At 48.4% G+C, this 11,786-nt stretch overlaps 2 protein-coding genes across 19 annotated transcripts in view; one reads left to right on the top strand and one right to left on the bottom strand.

The window, feature by feature from the left end:
* The window catches only part of TREH (trehalase), a 10,728-nt gene extending 8,221 nt beyond the window's left edge, over window positions 1–2,507 (top strand). For both annotated transcript variants that reach the window (XM_074302300.1, XM_074302299.1), the window contains exons 10-15: window positions 126–311; window positions 566–783; window positions 1,235–1,346; window positions 1,857–1,969; window positions 2,121–2,177; window positions 2,260–2,507. In XM_074302300.1, the coding sequence (XP_074158401.1) occupies window positions 126–311; window positions 566–783; window positions 1,235–1,346; window positions 1,857–1,969; window positions 2,121–2,177; window positions 2,260–2,400 (827 nt within the window). In that variant the 3' untranslated portion in view covers window positions 2,401–2,507. The remainder of the gene's footprint in view (window positions 1–125; window positions 312–565; window positions 784–1,234; window positions 1,347–1,856; window positions 1,970–2,120; window positions 2,178–2,259) is intronic.
* Window positions 2,508–2,695: 188 nt separating this feature from the next.
* The window catches only part of PHLDB1 (pleckstrin homology like domain family B member 1), a 62,955-nt gene continuing 53,864 nt past the window's right edge, over window positions 2,696–11,786 (bottom strand). For 16 of the 17 annotated variants that reach the window (XM_074302290.1, XM_074302284.1, XM_074302285.1 and 13 more), the window contains 4 exons: window positions 7,930–8,046; window positions 7,513–7,615; window positions 5,432–5,517; window positions 2,696–4,253 (listed from right to left, as the gene is read on the bottom strand). In XM_074302290.1, coding sequence (XP_074158391.1) covers window positions 4,113–4,253; window positions 5,432–5,517; window positions 7,513–7,615; window positions 7,930–8,046 — 447 coding nt within the window. In that variant the 3' untranslated portion in view covers window positions 2,696–4,112. The remainder of the gene's footprint in view (window positions 4,254–5,431; window positions 5,518–7,512; window positions 7,616–7,929; window positions 8,047–11,786) is intronic. The other variant, XM_074302282.1, reaches the window with a different exon arrangement.

Here is an 11,786-nt window from a genome sequence, read left to right as displayed (position 1 = left end):
GCCCATCAATGCACCTTCCATTTTCATGCTGTCTTTATAACCCTTTACTCTGGCTCATGCGCGGTTCTGTTATGTCCCAGAATTCTATCTGTTCCTGGTTCCATTACCCTCCTCTGCCCACATAGATGCCCGGGAGTCCCTGTGGACAGAACTGAAGGCCGGGGCTGAATCAGGCTGGGATTTCTCTTCCCGATGGTTTATGGGCAGCAACTACCTGCTTGACACCAAGACCAGCCAGGTAGTGCCGGTCGATCTAAATGCCATCCTGTGCCAGGCGGAGAATTTAATGAGCACCTTCTACTTCAAACTGGGTAAGGAGCCCTAGCAATCTTATTTGGGGGCACAGAGACTCTGCCTAGAATTAAAACCCTTTAACTGGGATTAAGCTTTTCTCTTACTGAGACGTGTGCACCCAAGAGTCCTTGGACCCTTTCCCACACACAGCTGACCCTGCTCTTTATTCCTCCTTCCTTTTCTTTCTCCTTCCCTTCTCTTCCTTCTTTCTCTTCTCTTTGTTCCTTTTTTTTTTTTTTCCTTTCAACAATAATCCTGCTCTTTCTTAAAGGGAATCTGCAAATGTCCCAGAGCTACCTCCAAGTCCAGACTCAGAGAAAAGAAGCCATGAAGGCTCTGCTGTGGAATGAGACCCTGGGCAGCTGGTTTGATTATAACTTAGAGAATGGGCAACAAAACCATGCCTTCTACCCTTCCAACCTCAGTCCACTCTGGGCAGGTTGTTTTTCTGATCTTGACACAGTCAGAAAGAACATAAAGTACCTAGAGGTGAGGATGGAGGGTCTGGAGGACCGGAAGACCCCCAAAGAACTATCACAGACCATAGATTTGGAGCTGGCGGGGACCTTAAAGGCTGTCTAGTTCCTCCCCCTTTATCTGACAGATCGGGACCCTGAGGCCCAGGGAGGTTGTGACTTGCCCAACATTCCCCAGGCTCTCTGCCTCTGCGCCGCTGCTGGGCCTCGCTTCCCTCATTTTCTGTAAAAGGAGTTGGGTCAGGAGGCCTCTCAGCATCCACAGTTGCTAAATCCTAGCACTCTCAGAGGGCCAGTGGCCGCTTCTTTGCTGGTGTCTCCCGCCCCATGGGACGCCCACGTCCACCAGAGGGCAGCTTTGAGCCGAGCTGGCTCCGGCTCTGGCACTGGGACTCTCGGGCCGCTTTTTGGGAGTCTGCTTGCTGCAGCCGAGGCTTCTCATGTCCCTCTGTGCTTCTCCTCAGGACAACAAGATACTGACCTATAAGCATGGGATTCCAACATCCCTCCAGATAAGTGGCCAGCAGTGGGACTTTCCCAATGCCTGGGCCCCTCTTCAAGACCTAGTTGTGAAAGGTAAGGAGCATTCCAATAGTGGGTCTGTGGGAGGGACGGAGGGACTGCTGTTCCATTCCAGGACAGCGGGCCTGGGCGCAGCGACTTTCACAACTTGTTTCTTCACCTGTGGGACAAGGGGGCTGGCCTACAAGCCCTCCCCGGCTCTAAACCCAGCAATGTGGCGACAGGCGTGTGTCTGGGGCTCAGGGGGTCCTGGCTTCGAATCCTGCCTCAGCTGCGCTCTAGGTCAATCACTCCATCTTGCTAAACTCACCTGTAGATTCAGGGTAATAGCAGCCTCTTCACAGGCTGAAGAAAGGACAAAATGGAGAGGGCAGCTTTGATCCTTCATCCTTGGAAATGACAGGTTCAGTTCTTACGGTCCTGCAGGAAAGGGCCTTTATCCCTTTCCCCACCATCCTTTTAGCCTATTTTTTAGCCTTCCCGTCTCACCCCCCCTTGCCCTGGCCCTGGGGGTGAGGGAGGGGCTCTGGGAGCTGATCAGGACCACTGGGATTGTGGGGACAGGTCTGGCAGAATCCGCTTCGGACCAGGCTCGGGAGGTGGCCTTTCAGCTGGCCCAGAAGTGGATCCAGACCAACTTTGCCGTTTATCAGAACAACAAAGCCATGTACGAGAAGGTGAGTCTTCCTTGGTCTCCTCCCGAGGGTCCTGGGGAAGGTGCTTCTCCACCGGGGGCGTCCCTCAGGCGCTCCTCCCCTTGCCACCACCCCACAAAGGCAGCAGGTTTGGGCAGCCCGTAACCTTCCACCCAACTTCCTCTCTCCCTAGTATGACATCAGCACTGACTCTGGGGAGCCTGGTGGTGGTGGAGAATACAAAGTGCAGGTAACGGGGCAGCCTCTGGGAGGCAGGGTCTGTGCCCAGGGCTGGCAGTGCTCCCAGGGCTGACCCTCTGTGCCCCCCCCAGGAGGGCTTTGGCTGGACCAACGGGGTCGCCCTGCAGTTCCTGAGTCGATACGGTGACTGGCTGACTTCGGGGTCCGTGCCCGTGCTGCTCCCCACCAGCTGCTTGCTCCTGACCCTCCTGCTTCTGGGCCTGCTCTGCTGAGACAGGACCACCCCGCCCGGGATGTTCCACGGCCCCAACAGAAGGCAAACTCTCCCCGGGCAGGGCCGCCCCCTTGTCCTTGTGGTCAATAAAGTTATTGCACCATCCCGGTCCCGTCGCCATCATTACCCATCTGTTTCTGAGCCGGGGTCGCGTTAGAGAGGCCCTGGACCGGGGGTTCAGGTTGTTCAAGGCATGGGATCGGCCCTGAGAATGTGCTGAAGGGCCAGAAGGTGTTCTGTAAGGGAGCTCCAGAGTCACCTTCCCCCCTCCCCAAGCAGGCCCTTCAAGCCCATTATTTCAAATGCTTTATTGTTTTTGTTGAACTGCTTACAAATACTGGAAAAAAACAACAACAATCAACCCCAGCCAGGGCCTGAGTAACTCGGGCCTCGGGCCAATGGGAGGAAAGGCAGGGAGGGAAGGAAGTCTGGACAGGAGAAGAGGGATTAGTGTTAAGGCCTAAAGGGCTGGAACCAGCGAGGCTGGAGCCTGGTCTTCCCTGCCCCAGTCCTGAGGCCGAGATGGGGTAGGACCCGGCGCGGGCAGGGGGCACATTTCATTCCCCTCGATGGTTCTTCCCACCGCGACAGCACTCCCTTCTTCCCGGAAGTGGGGTGAGCTCCTCGCTTCCCTGGAAAACAATCTAAAGAAGCCCTTCCTGGGCCAAGGCGTGCCTCAGGACGTGCTCCGTCACCACCCCAGACCCTGGCAACCTCTGGCTCCAGTCAAGGCACGAGTGGAGGGGGAAGGGCCCACACCTAGGGCCAGGTAGGACTAGTGCATTGGGGCCTGGTGGTAAGAGGATGGGGTGGGAGGAATGGGTGGTCAGGTCCCCTCTCCCCAGTGTAAGATGTTCTAGGGCCTTAAAGAAATCTTGAGCGAGTAACCTTGGGAAGACTGGGGGTGGGGGAGGCAGGGCCCACAAGAGGTGCCTAGAGGAGGATGAGGATGGTCAATGATGGGGATGAGGTGGGGGGACACAACTATGGCGTGAGCCTGGCTCTAGATTGCTGGAGATGGGCTGTGACCGCAGCAACGGTACCACTTCCTCTGTCACGAGCAAAAAACATCAAAAATAAAATAAACCAGGGCAAGGGAAGGAGGAGAGAAAGCAAGGAGTCTTGGGAAGTAGAGCTCCCCCTGCCCCTTTTACAGCCTCCAAGATGTGGCCTGTGCTCAGCCCTCAGGGCCCTGGGAAGGGGGCTGAGATGAAGAGGGGAATCTTTGGCAGATTATGGTACCTTAAGTGTGTCCTTTTCAAAAGAGAAAAGGGCCCGGGAGACATGGAAGGCTGAGCTGAGAGGCCCTTGGTCCGGACGCTCGCCAGCATGGGCCCATTTCCATGGCCCCTGGCCCGATCACTCCCTCCGAGGGCTCCTGAGGGGCTGTGGCAGGGGCCAAGGCCCAGGGAGGACACATCCCCGCCTCCCCTTCTGGCAAGCTCTGGGAGGCCCAGAGCCTGGCAGCTCACACGAGTGAGAAGCTTGATGGATGTTAGCAAAATGTCTTACAAAAGTCATCCAAATCAGGCTCTCCCCTCCCAGGGAATTCCTAGGAAATATCCTGGTAGAGTGAATTCCAAGCCTCAGGAAATAGTGCTCCCAGAGGAACACCCCCAGGAGTCGTGGGGGGTGGGGGAAGGGGCAGATGGCTGGGTGTGACTCCTCCCCCACGGAGAGGAACACAAGGGGTGCCCCCATCACCTCGGGTCAGTTCATGAACTGGGTGTAGCCCTCGGCCCCAGTGACAATGACGTCCATCCAGATGCGCATGGCCTCAGGGGAAGGTGCGACCATGTAGTACAACCGGTCATGGGTCTTGACACAGAAGGTCAGGGCCGGGTTGGGACTCTGAGGAGGAAAAGGCCAGGCCCGCAGTGAGCCCAGGCCCAAGCCCGCACAGGCCCAGGCCACCCATCAGCCCCCGCCCTAAACCAGATGACCCTTCTTGGGTTTGAGGGCTGAGCCCGGCCTGCGGGCACCCAGGCGGGTCTGGGCAGGTGGGTGGAATGAAAACCCGGCTCCTGCCCACAAAGTCCCAGGGCCAGGCCTGGCATCCCTCTCCACTCTCTTCCTGATCTGTCTCAGCCACCCTCAGAGCTTATTTCTGGGCCATCCCCCCCATCTGGGCAGCTCTGGGAAGTCCCCTCCAGCCCCCACTCCGAGAGAAAGCTTTGAGAATCAGAGCGGGAGCAGTTTCAGAGAAGGCTTGTCCCTGGGAAAGGGGCCACCGGCGAGAAAGGGCAGCCCCGAATAGCCCGTCCTCCCCCACGCAGGCCCCCCTCAGAAACAATGCAGAGCCGCAGGTTAGGCACAGTTAGGTCAGGTCCGAGAAAACCAAGGCCTCAAGGTTAGAGCTGGGATGGGGGCTGGTTAGCAGGGGCCAGGGTCAGACTTGGGGGGAGTGCTCCCACTCTCCAATGGCTCCAGATTGCAGGCGTGGCCCTGCCCCTCCACTTGCAGGCCTCCATTTAAAGGGGCTAAATCCGTCTCCTTCCCCAGGCTTTGGCTTCTGGCCCACCCTCTCAAATTTAGCCCTTAGAAATTGCCTCCATTCCCCTTGCTCCAACCCATCCACTTCTGCACAGGCTGGGCGAGAGAGAAGCTAGAGAGAGAAGCTGTCATTCGCAGGGACAGGGGGGTGAGGAATGGGGCCCAGAACTGGAGCGGAGCCTTCTGCCTCCTCTGCCAGCCTGCTGACCTCTCCTTGTTAGCCTGTCTCTGGCACCCGCTGCAAGGCCGAGGGAGCAGGGCTCTGGCCGGGGGCAGGGGGAGGGGGGTGGGAGCAGGACCCAGTCAGGGGGAAGGCAGAGACAGCACTAATTAAAGGGCTTTAGGAAGGAAGGTGGGGGTACCTCAGTCACCAGGCTGAAGTTGAAAAATCTCCTCTGGGGAAGGGGGGGGGCGAGGGAAAGAAAGGAAGAAATGTCAAAGGAGGATGGAAGAAGTCAGAGTTTGGAATTCCTGACCCCTCCTAACCTTCCCCAGCCTCCCTCCTGGGAGCCACCGCCCCCCCCCCCCCCCCTCACCTTGGCGGCACTTCGAAGGTGGTCATAGTAAACTTCCTCAATGGCCTGGAAATAGATGACGCCCTTGAGCTTAGTTTCATGTTTGTCTGTAAAGAGAGAAGACGGGGCTGAAAAGCGGGGCCTACTGGGGTCATGGAGACCTGCAGGGAGGTGGGAGCCCCAGGGGCTTGCCACTCCTGCCTCACAGGGGAGGACAATCCCTGCCCCTGCTCCCACCCAGTGCCTTCACAGAGCTGTCTGTCCCAGGACTGAGATACAAAATTTCAGTCTTTAGGAATAATTATAGCCTCTGAGCCAGCCGGCAACATGCTGCAGGCGGTCACAGAGTTTCAGAAAAAGAAGGGAAGCCCCTACACCAGACAACTCAGTGGATGACACTTACAAGCTGTGTGATCGCCAAAAGTCACTTTACTTCTGCCTAACTCAGTCACCTGGAGATCATAACAGCACCCCACCAAAAAACAAGTTTCAGTAAAGATCAAATGAGGATAATTGGAAAGCACTTAGCACAGCTCCTGGCACATAATGAGCATGATGTAAATGTTAGCTGTTATTATTGTTCTAGAGGCCAGCCAGCACCAGATGCCCCTCAGAAGCATGTGGTTACTCAGCCTTTGTTTGATGATCTCCACAGCAGGGACAAACTACCCATCACCTCCCTAGAAAACACATTCTGCTTGGAGAAAACTCTGTTCAAAGTTTTTGTTTGTTTTTAGAAAACCTGAATCTGCCGCCTCCTAAATTTTTTCTGACTCTACCCACTTGAGCCAAACAGGACAAATAGAGTCAACTTTACAACAACTGCCAGGAGGAATGTCCACCCTTCCCACACCCACTAACAAACTCTTGTCATCTCCAGACTATCGGCTCAGCCCCAGAGAGAGCTGGGGAAAAAGAGAGGACACCATGGGCTGAAAAGAGAGAGGAGCCCGGGAAATGCTATGCCAGATTATCTTCATTAATAATAGATTATGTTTCTGTATCACATTATTGAATGCTTTCCTCAATAAACTTGTGAAGTAGGTAATATAAGATGACAGTTGGCAGAACAGATAATGCCACACAAAGAGTAATCTCAGGGCACCTTATTACCTGTGTGACCCTTGGCAAGTTACTTTCAGTCTCAGTTTTCCTCATCTGTAAAATGGGATAAATAATAGTTCCTACCAGGGGCAACTAAATGGTGCAGTGGATAGGTACCAACCCTGGAGTGGGGAAGACTTGAGTTCAAATGTAGTCTCAAATACTTAACATTAGCTGTGTGACCTTAGGCAAGTCACTTAATCCCACTTGCCTCATAAAATAATAATACTTACCTTATAGAGCAGTTGTGAGGATCAAATGAGATAATTTATGCAAAGTGTTTTTCAAGTCTTAAATGTACATGTAGATATTACCTATTATCATTCCCCATTTTACAAATGGGGGCACGTGAAGACCAGAAAGGTTACCATCCTCACATAGGAAATAAGTAGTGGAACTGGAGTGAACATATAGAACTTCAGACTTCAGACTCTTTCCACTGCACTTACTGAGTTAACTTATAATGTTCTGGGGTTTTTCATGAAATTAATTTTAAATGTTTTTATTTATTTATTTTAATTCAATGGGGAAACAGAAGGAAAGGAGTAACTTGCTTTTTATCTGAAGGTTAGAATGCCAGTCAAGAACTTAAACATAGATTTAAAACAAACAACCCTATAAACTTTGTGTAGTCAAAATCGCTTGTAAAGCATGGAGGAATCTGGAAAAGTCATTTGGTTCAATCTCATTTTACAGACAAAGAAACTGGAAACTGGAAACTAAAAAGTAGATTGATTACTATAGAAGGTTCAAGTCTTCATCCACTAGCCAATAATAGGTTGAAGTGTGTTCTGATAAGGCGGCACGAAATAAATGTTAATGGTTATTACTACTAAAAATAACATGGTTTCCAGTCGGACAGAGGGGGAGGGATACCAAGGAAACTGCAGTCTTTGCATCTTTTCAGGGTCACAAGGGGGATGGGGGCCTGAGCCCTACGATCCAGCTTCCCAGATGAGGTTGAAGGAGAGCTTGTGGACATAAGGGGCACAACTTACCAGCATAGTAGGAAAGGGTGCGCTTGAGCCGGTCAAAAACAAACCAACGTTTCTTCCACGATTTTATCTTGCCACCCATCTTGACCAGATAGCCCCGACAGACCTGAATAAGAAAGTGGTAAGACAAGGAGAAGATCTCAAACCAGCAGATACCCCCTGCTTCCTTGGCTTCTTTCAATAACAAAGTGGAGGGGAGGGAATTGGAATGGTGGAAGCCCAACGGGCGATGGATACCTAAATCTTAGCCTCCCACTCCCTTCCTCATAGGGAAAATTCTTGGGGAGAGGATCAGAAGGGGATTTGAAATAAGAAAGGGGACATACAGTTCTCAAGGTTCCCAGCTGTATCGAAGATGGAAGGTGGGGTGTTCCTGCCCTCCCAGCCTTATCCCCTACACTCCTACACCCACACACCTACCTTACTGCTCAGCACGACATGCAAGCAGGTGTCCACACCATGGCCTGATGATTCAATGTGCGTCTTCAAGTCAAAATCCTCCTTCCGGATGGGCAGGTATCGGGTTAGGGGCCGAGCCTGTGGGAGGGGAGAAGAGGGTAAGGGACCTCAAGGATATCTTGTAGCTCCTTGCTGTGACCTGTCTTGGAGAACTTCCTCTTCCTTCACAGGCCACAACTGTCGAGGGGCTTCCACATCCTCACCTACTCCGTCTCAACAGTACCATTCCGTTCTTCACAAGCTTGTCAGTTGAGAATTTAGAATACTTGGATTTTTGCCCTGGTTCTATCCCTCACCTGTTATGTGATCTTAGACAAACTACTGATCCTCCCTGAGCCTCCTCATCTCCAGTGGAGATGAGGAGACAGTCATCTCTACCCTTTCTTTCTTCCTTTCCTCATGTCTACTGCTAAAGGGAAGGATAAAAGGAGAGAAGAGTTACAAACTACTTTGGAACAATAAGATGAACACAGAAACCCATAGTTTTTCTAATGTGATTACTGTAGTTATCTACTCTTAAGATGTTCCTCACTATAAGTAGTGCAGAAAAACCTTGATTAATAGAACCCAGATAACCACTTAACTTCTGTTTCCTCATCTGTGCAATAAATGTCAGGGGCTAGATAATTTATAAGGTCCTTTTCAGTACTAACATTATTCATATCCCTGGTTGGGTTTTTCTTTTTTTTAATAATCTCCTCTTAGGAGAGATACAAACAATAATGACAAATTAACTGAGATCAAGGTTTTCTATTTTATGAAAACCAGCAATTTCTAGGGTTACCCTGAAGGCAGCAATGATTCTTTGCTAACTCCTATGGGGTCAACAGCATTAACACACCCATCAGTGCCATTCACAACAGGGACCTTTGAGTCCTTCAAGGACCTCCATTTGGCATACTCTGCTTACTAAGGCAGAAAAAGCAGATACACATTTCAGTGTATACATATAAATTCTAAAACAAACAGGATTTTCTGCTTAGTCTTCAAATTTGACTAGGGAAACTTCACTAGCCACTTCCTAAATAAAATCCTCAAGATAATCAAAGAAAGGAAGAATCTCAGAATTGGAAGAAAACTTAGGGGTTATCTGATTCAGTCTCCTGTACCACTGATGAATCTCCACTCTCCCATCCCTGAAGGGCGACTAACTCCACTCTATCTCAATACTTTCAATGACAGGGAATTCATTACTATAATTCTCAATTGTTAGGAAATTCTTTTTTTCTCTGTTTATGAAAGATTGCACTTGTGATTTCATCCATGTTGGGAGTTCCTGTGAGGAGGTTCCCCCATCATGCAAACCAGTATTTTCTCTGTAACTTAGAGACTTACAGATTTCCTTAGAATACTAAGGAATTAAGTGTTTTGCCAGTGTGTCATAGACAGAACTTGAATGCTAATTTTCTTTCTTTAGGGCCTGCTCTCTGTCTACCATACTCCACTTGCTCCCTTTTCTCCCATATGGAGCCCACATAGAACAAGTCTACTTCCTTTTCTCTATGACAGCTTTTCAAATACATGGGAAAAACTAGCTATCACACAAGCCCTCAGTCCTTTCTTCACACAGCTAAATACCCCCAGTTTTTCATAGAACAATATTTCATAGGACGTGGTCCTGGATGGGCTCAACCTTGTCAGAGGCCCTTTAAAATATAGTACCTCTAACTCAGGTTAGTCTGTCCTGTACCTGAGTTTCAAGGCTCCATTCCATAGGAAAGATCATTTGTCTCAATCTCATTTTACAGACAAAGAAACTGGAAACTGAAGAGAGTAGATTGGATTCCTGTCTCCAACTTGACCTTGGAAGATGCTCACTCCCTATTCCACCCAATGGACATGAAATACAACTAGTGAGATGTGAAGGGCAATTTCTCTTAAAGAAGAGCACTTTTTGAGGTCTGAAATATACAAGTATAAAGAGGTAGAAAGGAATAATAGCTAGAAATGTAGATGAGAATCAAGGAAAAACTGGACTGAAATCTACTGTAGACATTTAAAGACTGTGTGACCGTAAACAAGCCATTTGATTTCTCAATGCTGTAAAGAGACTGAGACTGAAAGTTGTAGAAAAGGCACAGACCTATGATGGTCAAAGAAGTTTCCTTCTCTATACCTATGAAATCATAGGTCCAATTTTCATCCATTACAGAGAGTTATGGACAGGCAGCCATAATATGTATATATCCACTGAAATGCACAATCTTATCCCTTACATAGTTAGGGACATACAGCCTTAATACGTGTATATCCACAGAAATATACAAGGTCCAATCTTATCCCTTACATAGTTAGGGACACACAGTCTTAATACGTGTATATCCACAAAAATGCACAAAGGTCCAATCTTATCCCTTACATAGTTATGGACACACAGCTATAATATGTGTACAGAAATGCACAAAAGTCAAATCTTATCCCTTACATAGTTATGGACATACAGCTGTAATACATGTATATCCACAGAAATGCACAAAGGTCAAATCTTATCCCTTACATAGTTATGGACATACAGCCGTGATATGTGCATATCCAGAGAAATGCACAAAAGTCCAATCTTATCCCTTACATAGTTATGGACATACAGCTGTGATATGTGTATATCCACAGAAATGCACAAAGGTCCAATCTAATCCCTTACATAGTTAGGGACATACAGCCGAAATATTGTATATCCAGAGAAATACACATAGGTCCAATCTTATCCCTTATATAGTTAGGGACACACAGCCATAATATGTGTACAGAAATGCACAAAGGTGCAATCTTATCCTTTACATATTATGGACATACAAATGAAATATGTGTATATCCACAGAAATGCACAAAGGTCCAATCTTATCCCTTACATAGTTATGAACATACATCTGTGATATGTGTATATCCACAGAAATGCACAAAGGTCAAATCTTATCCCTTACATAGTTATGGACATACAGCCATGATATGTGTATATCCAGAGAAATGCACAAAAGTTCAATCTTATCCCTTACATAGTTAGGGACATACAGCCGTAATATGTGTATATCCACAGAAATGCACAAAGGTCCAATCTTATCCCTTACATAGTTATGGACACACAGCCGTAATACGTGTATATCCACAGAAATGCACAAAGGTCCAATCTTATCCCTTATATAGTTAGGGACACACAGCCATAATATGTGTACAGAAATGCACAAAGGTGCAATCTTATCCTTTACATATTATGGACATACAGATGAAATATGTGTATATCCACAGAAATGCACAAAGGTCCAATCTTATCCCTTACATAGTTATGGACATACAGCGGTGATATGTGTATATCCACAGAAATGCACAAAGGTCCAATCTTATTCCTTTATATAGTTATGGACATATAGCTGTAATACATGTATATCCACAGAAATGCAAATAGGTCCAATCTCATCCCTTACATAGTTATGGACATACAGCCGTAATATGTGTATATCCACAGAAATGCAAATAGGTCCAATCTTATCCCTTACATAGTTATGGACATACAGCGGTGATATGTGTATATCCACAGAAATGCACAAAGGTCCAATCTTATTCCTTTATATAGTTATGGACATATAGCTGTAATACATGTATATCCACAGAAATGCAAATAGGTCCAATCTTATCCCTTACATAGTTATGGACATTCAGCCGTAATATGTGTATATCCACAGAAATGCAAATAGGTCCAATCTTATCCCTTACATAGTTAGGGACACACAGTCGTAATACGTGTATTTCCACAGAAATGCACAAAGGTCCAATCTAATCCCTTACATAGTTAGGGACATACAGCCGAAATATTGTATATCCAG

This window comes from Sminthopsis crassicaudata, chromosome 3, assembly GCF_048593235.1.
Source record: "Sminthopsis crassicaudata isolate SCR6 chromosome 3, ASM4859323v1, whole genome shotgun sequence".
In the NCBI taxonomy this organism is placed as follows: Eukaryota; Metazoa; Chordata; class Mammalia; order Dasyuromorphia; family Dasyuridae; genus Sminthopsis; species Sminthopsis crassicaudata.
Note: the sequence above shows the minus strand (reverse complement) of the source record. Positions and strands in the feature narration are given on the sequence as shown.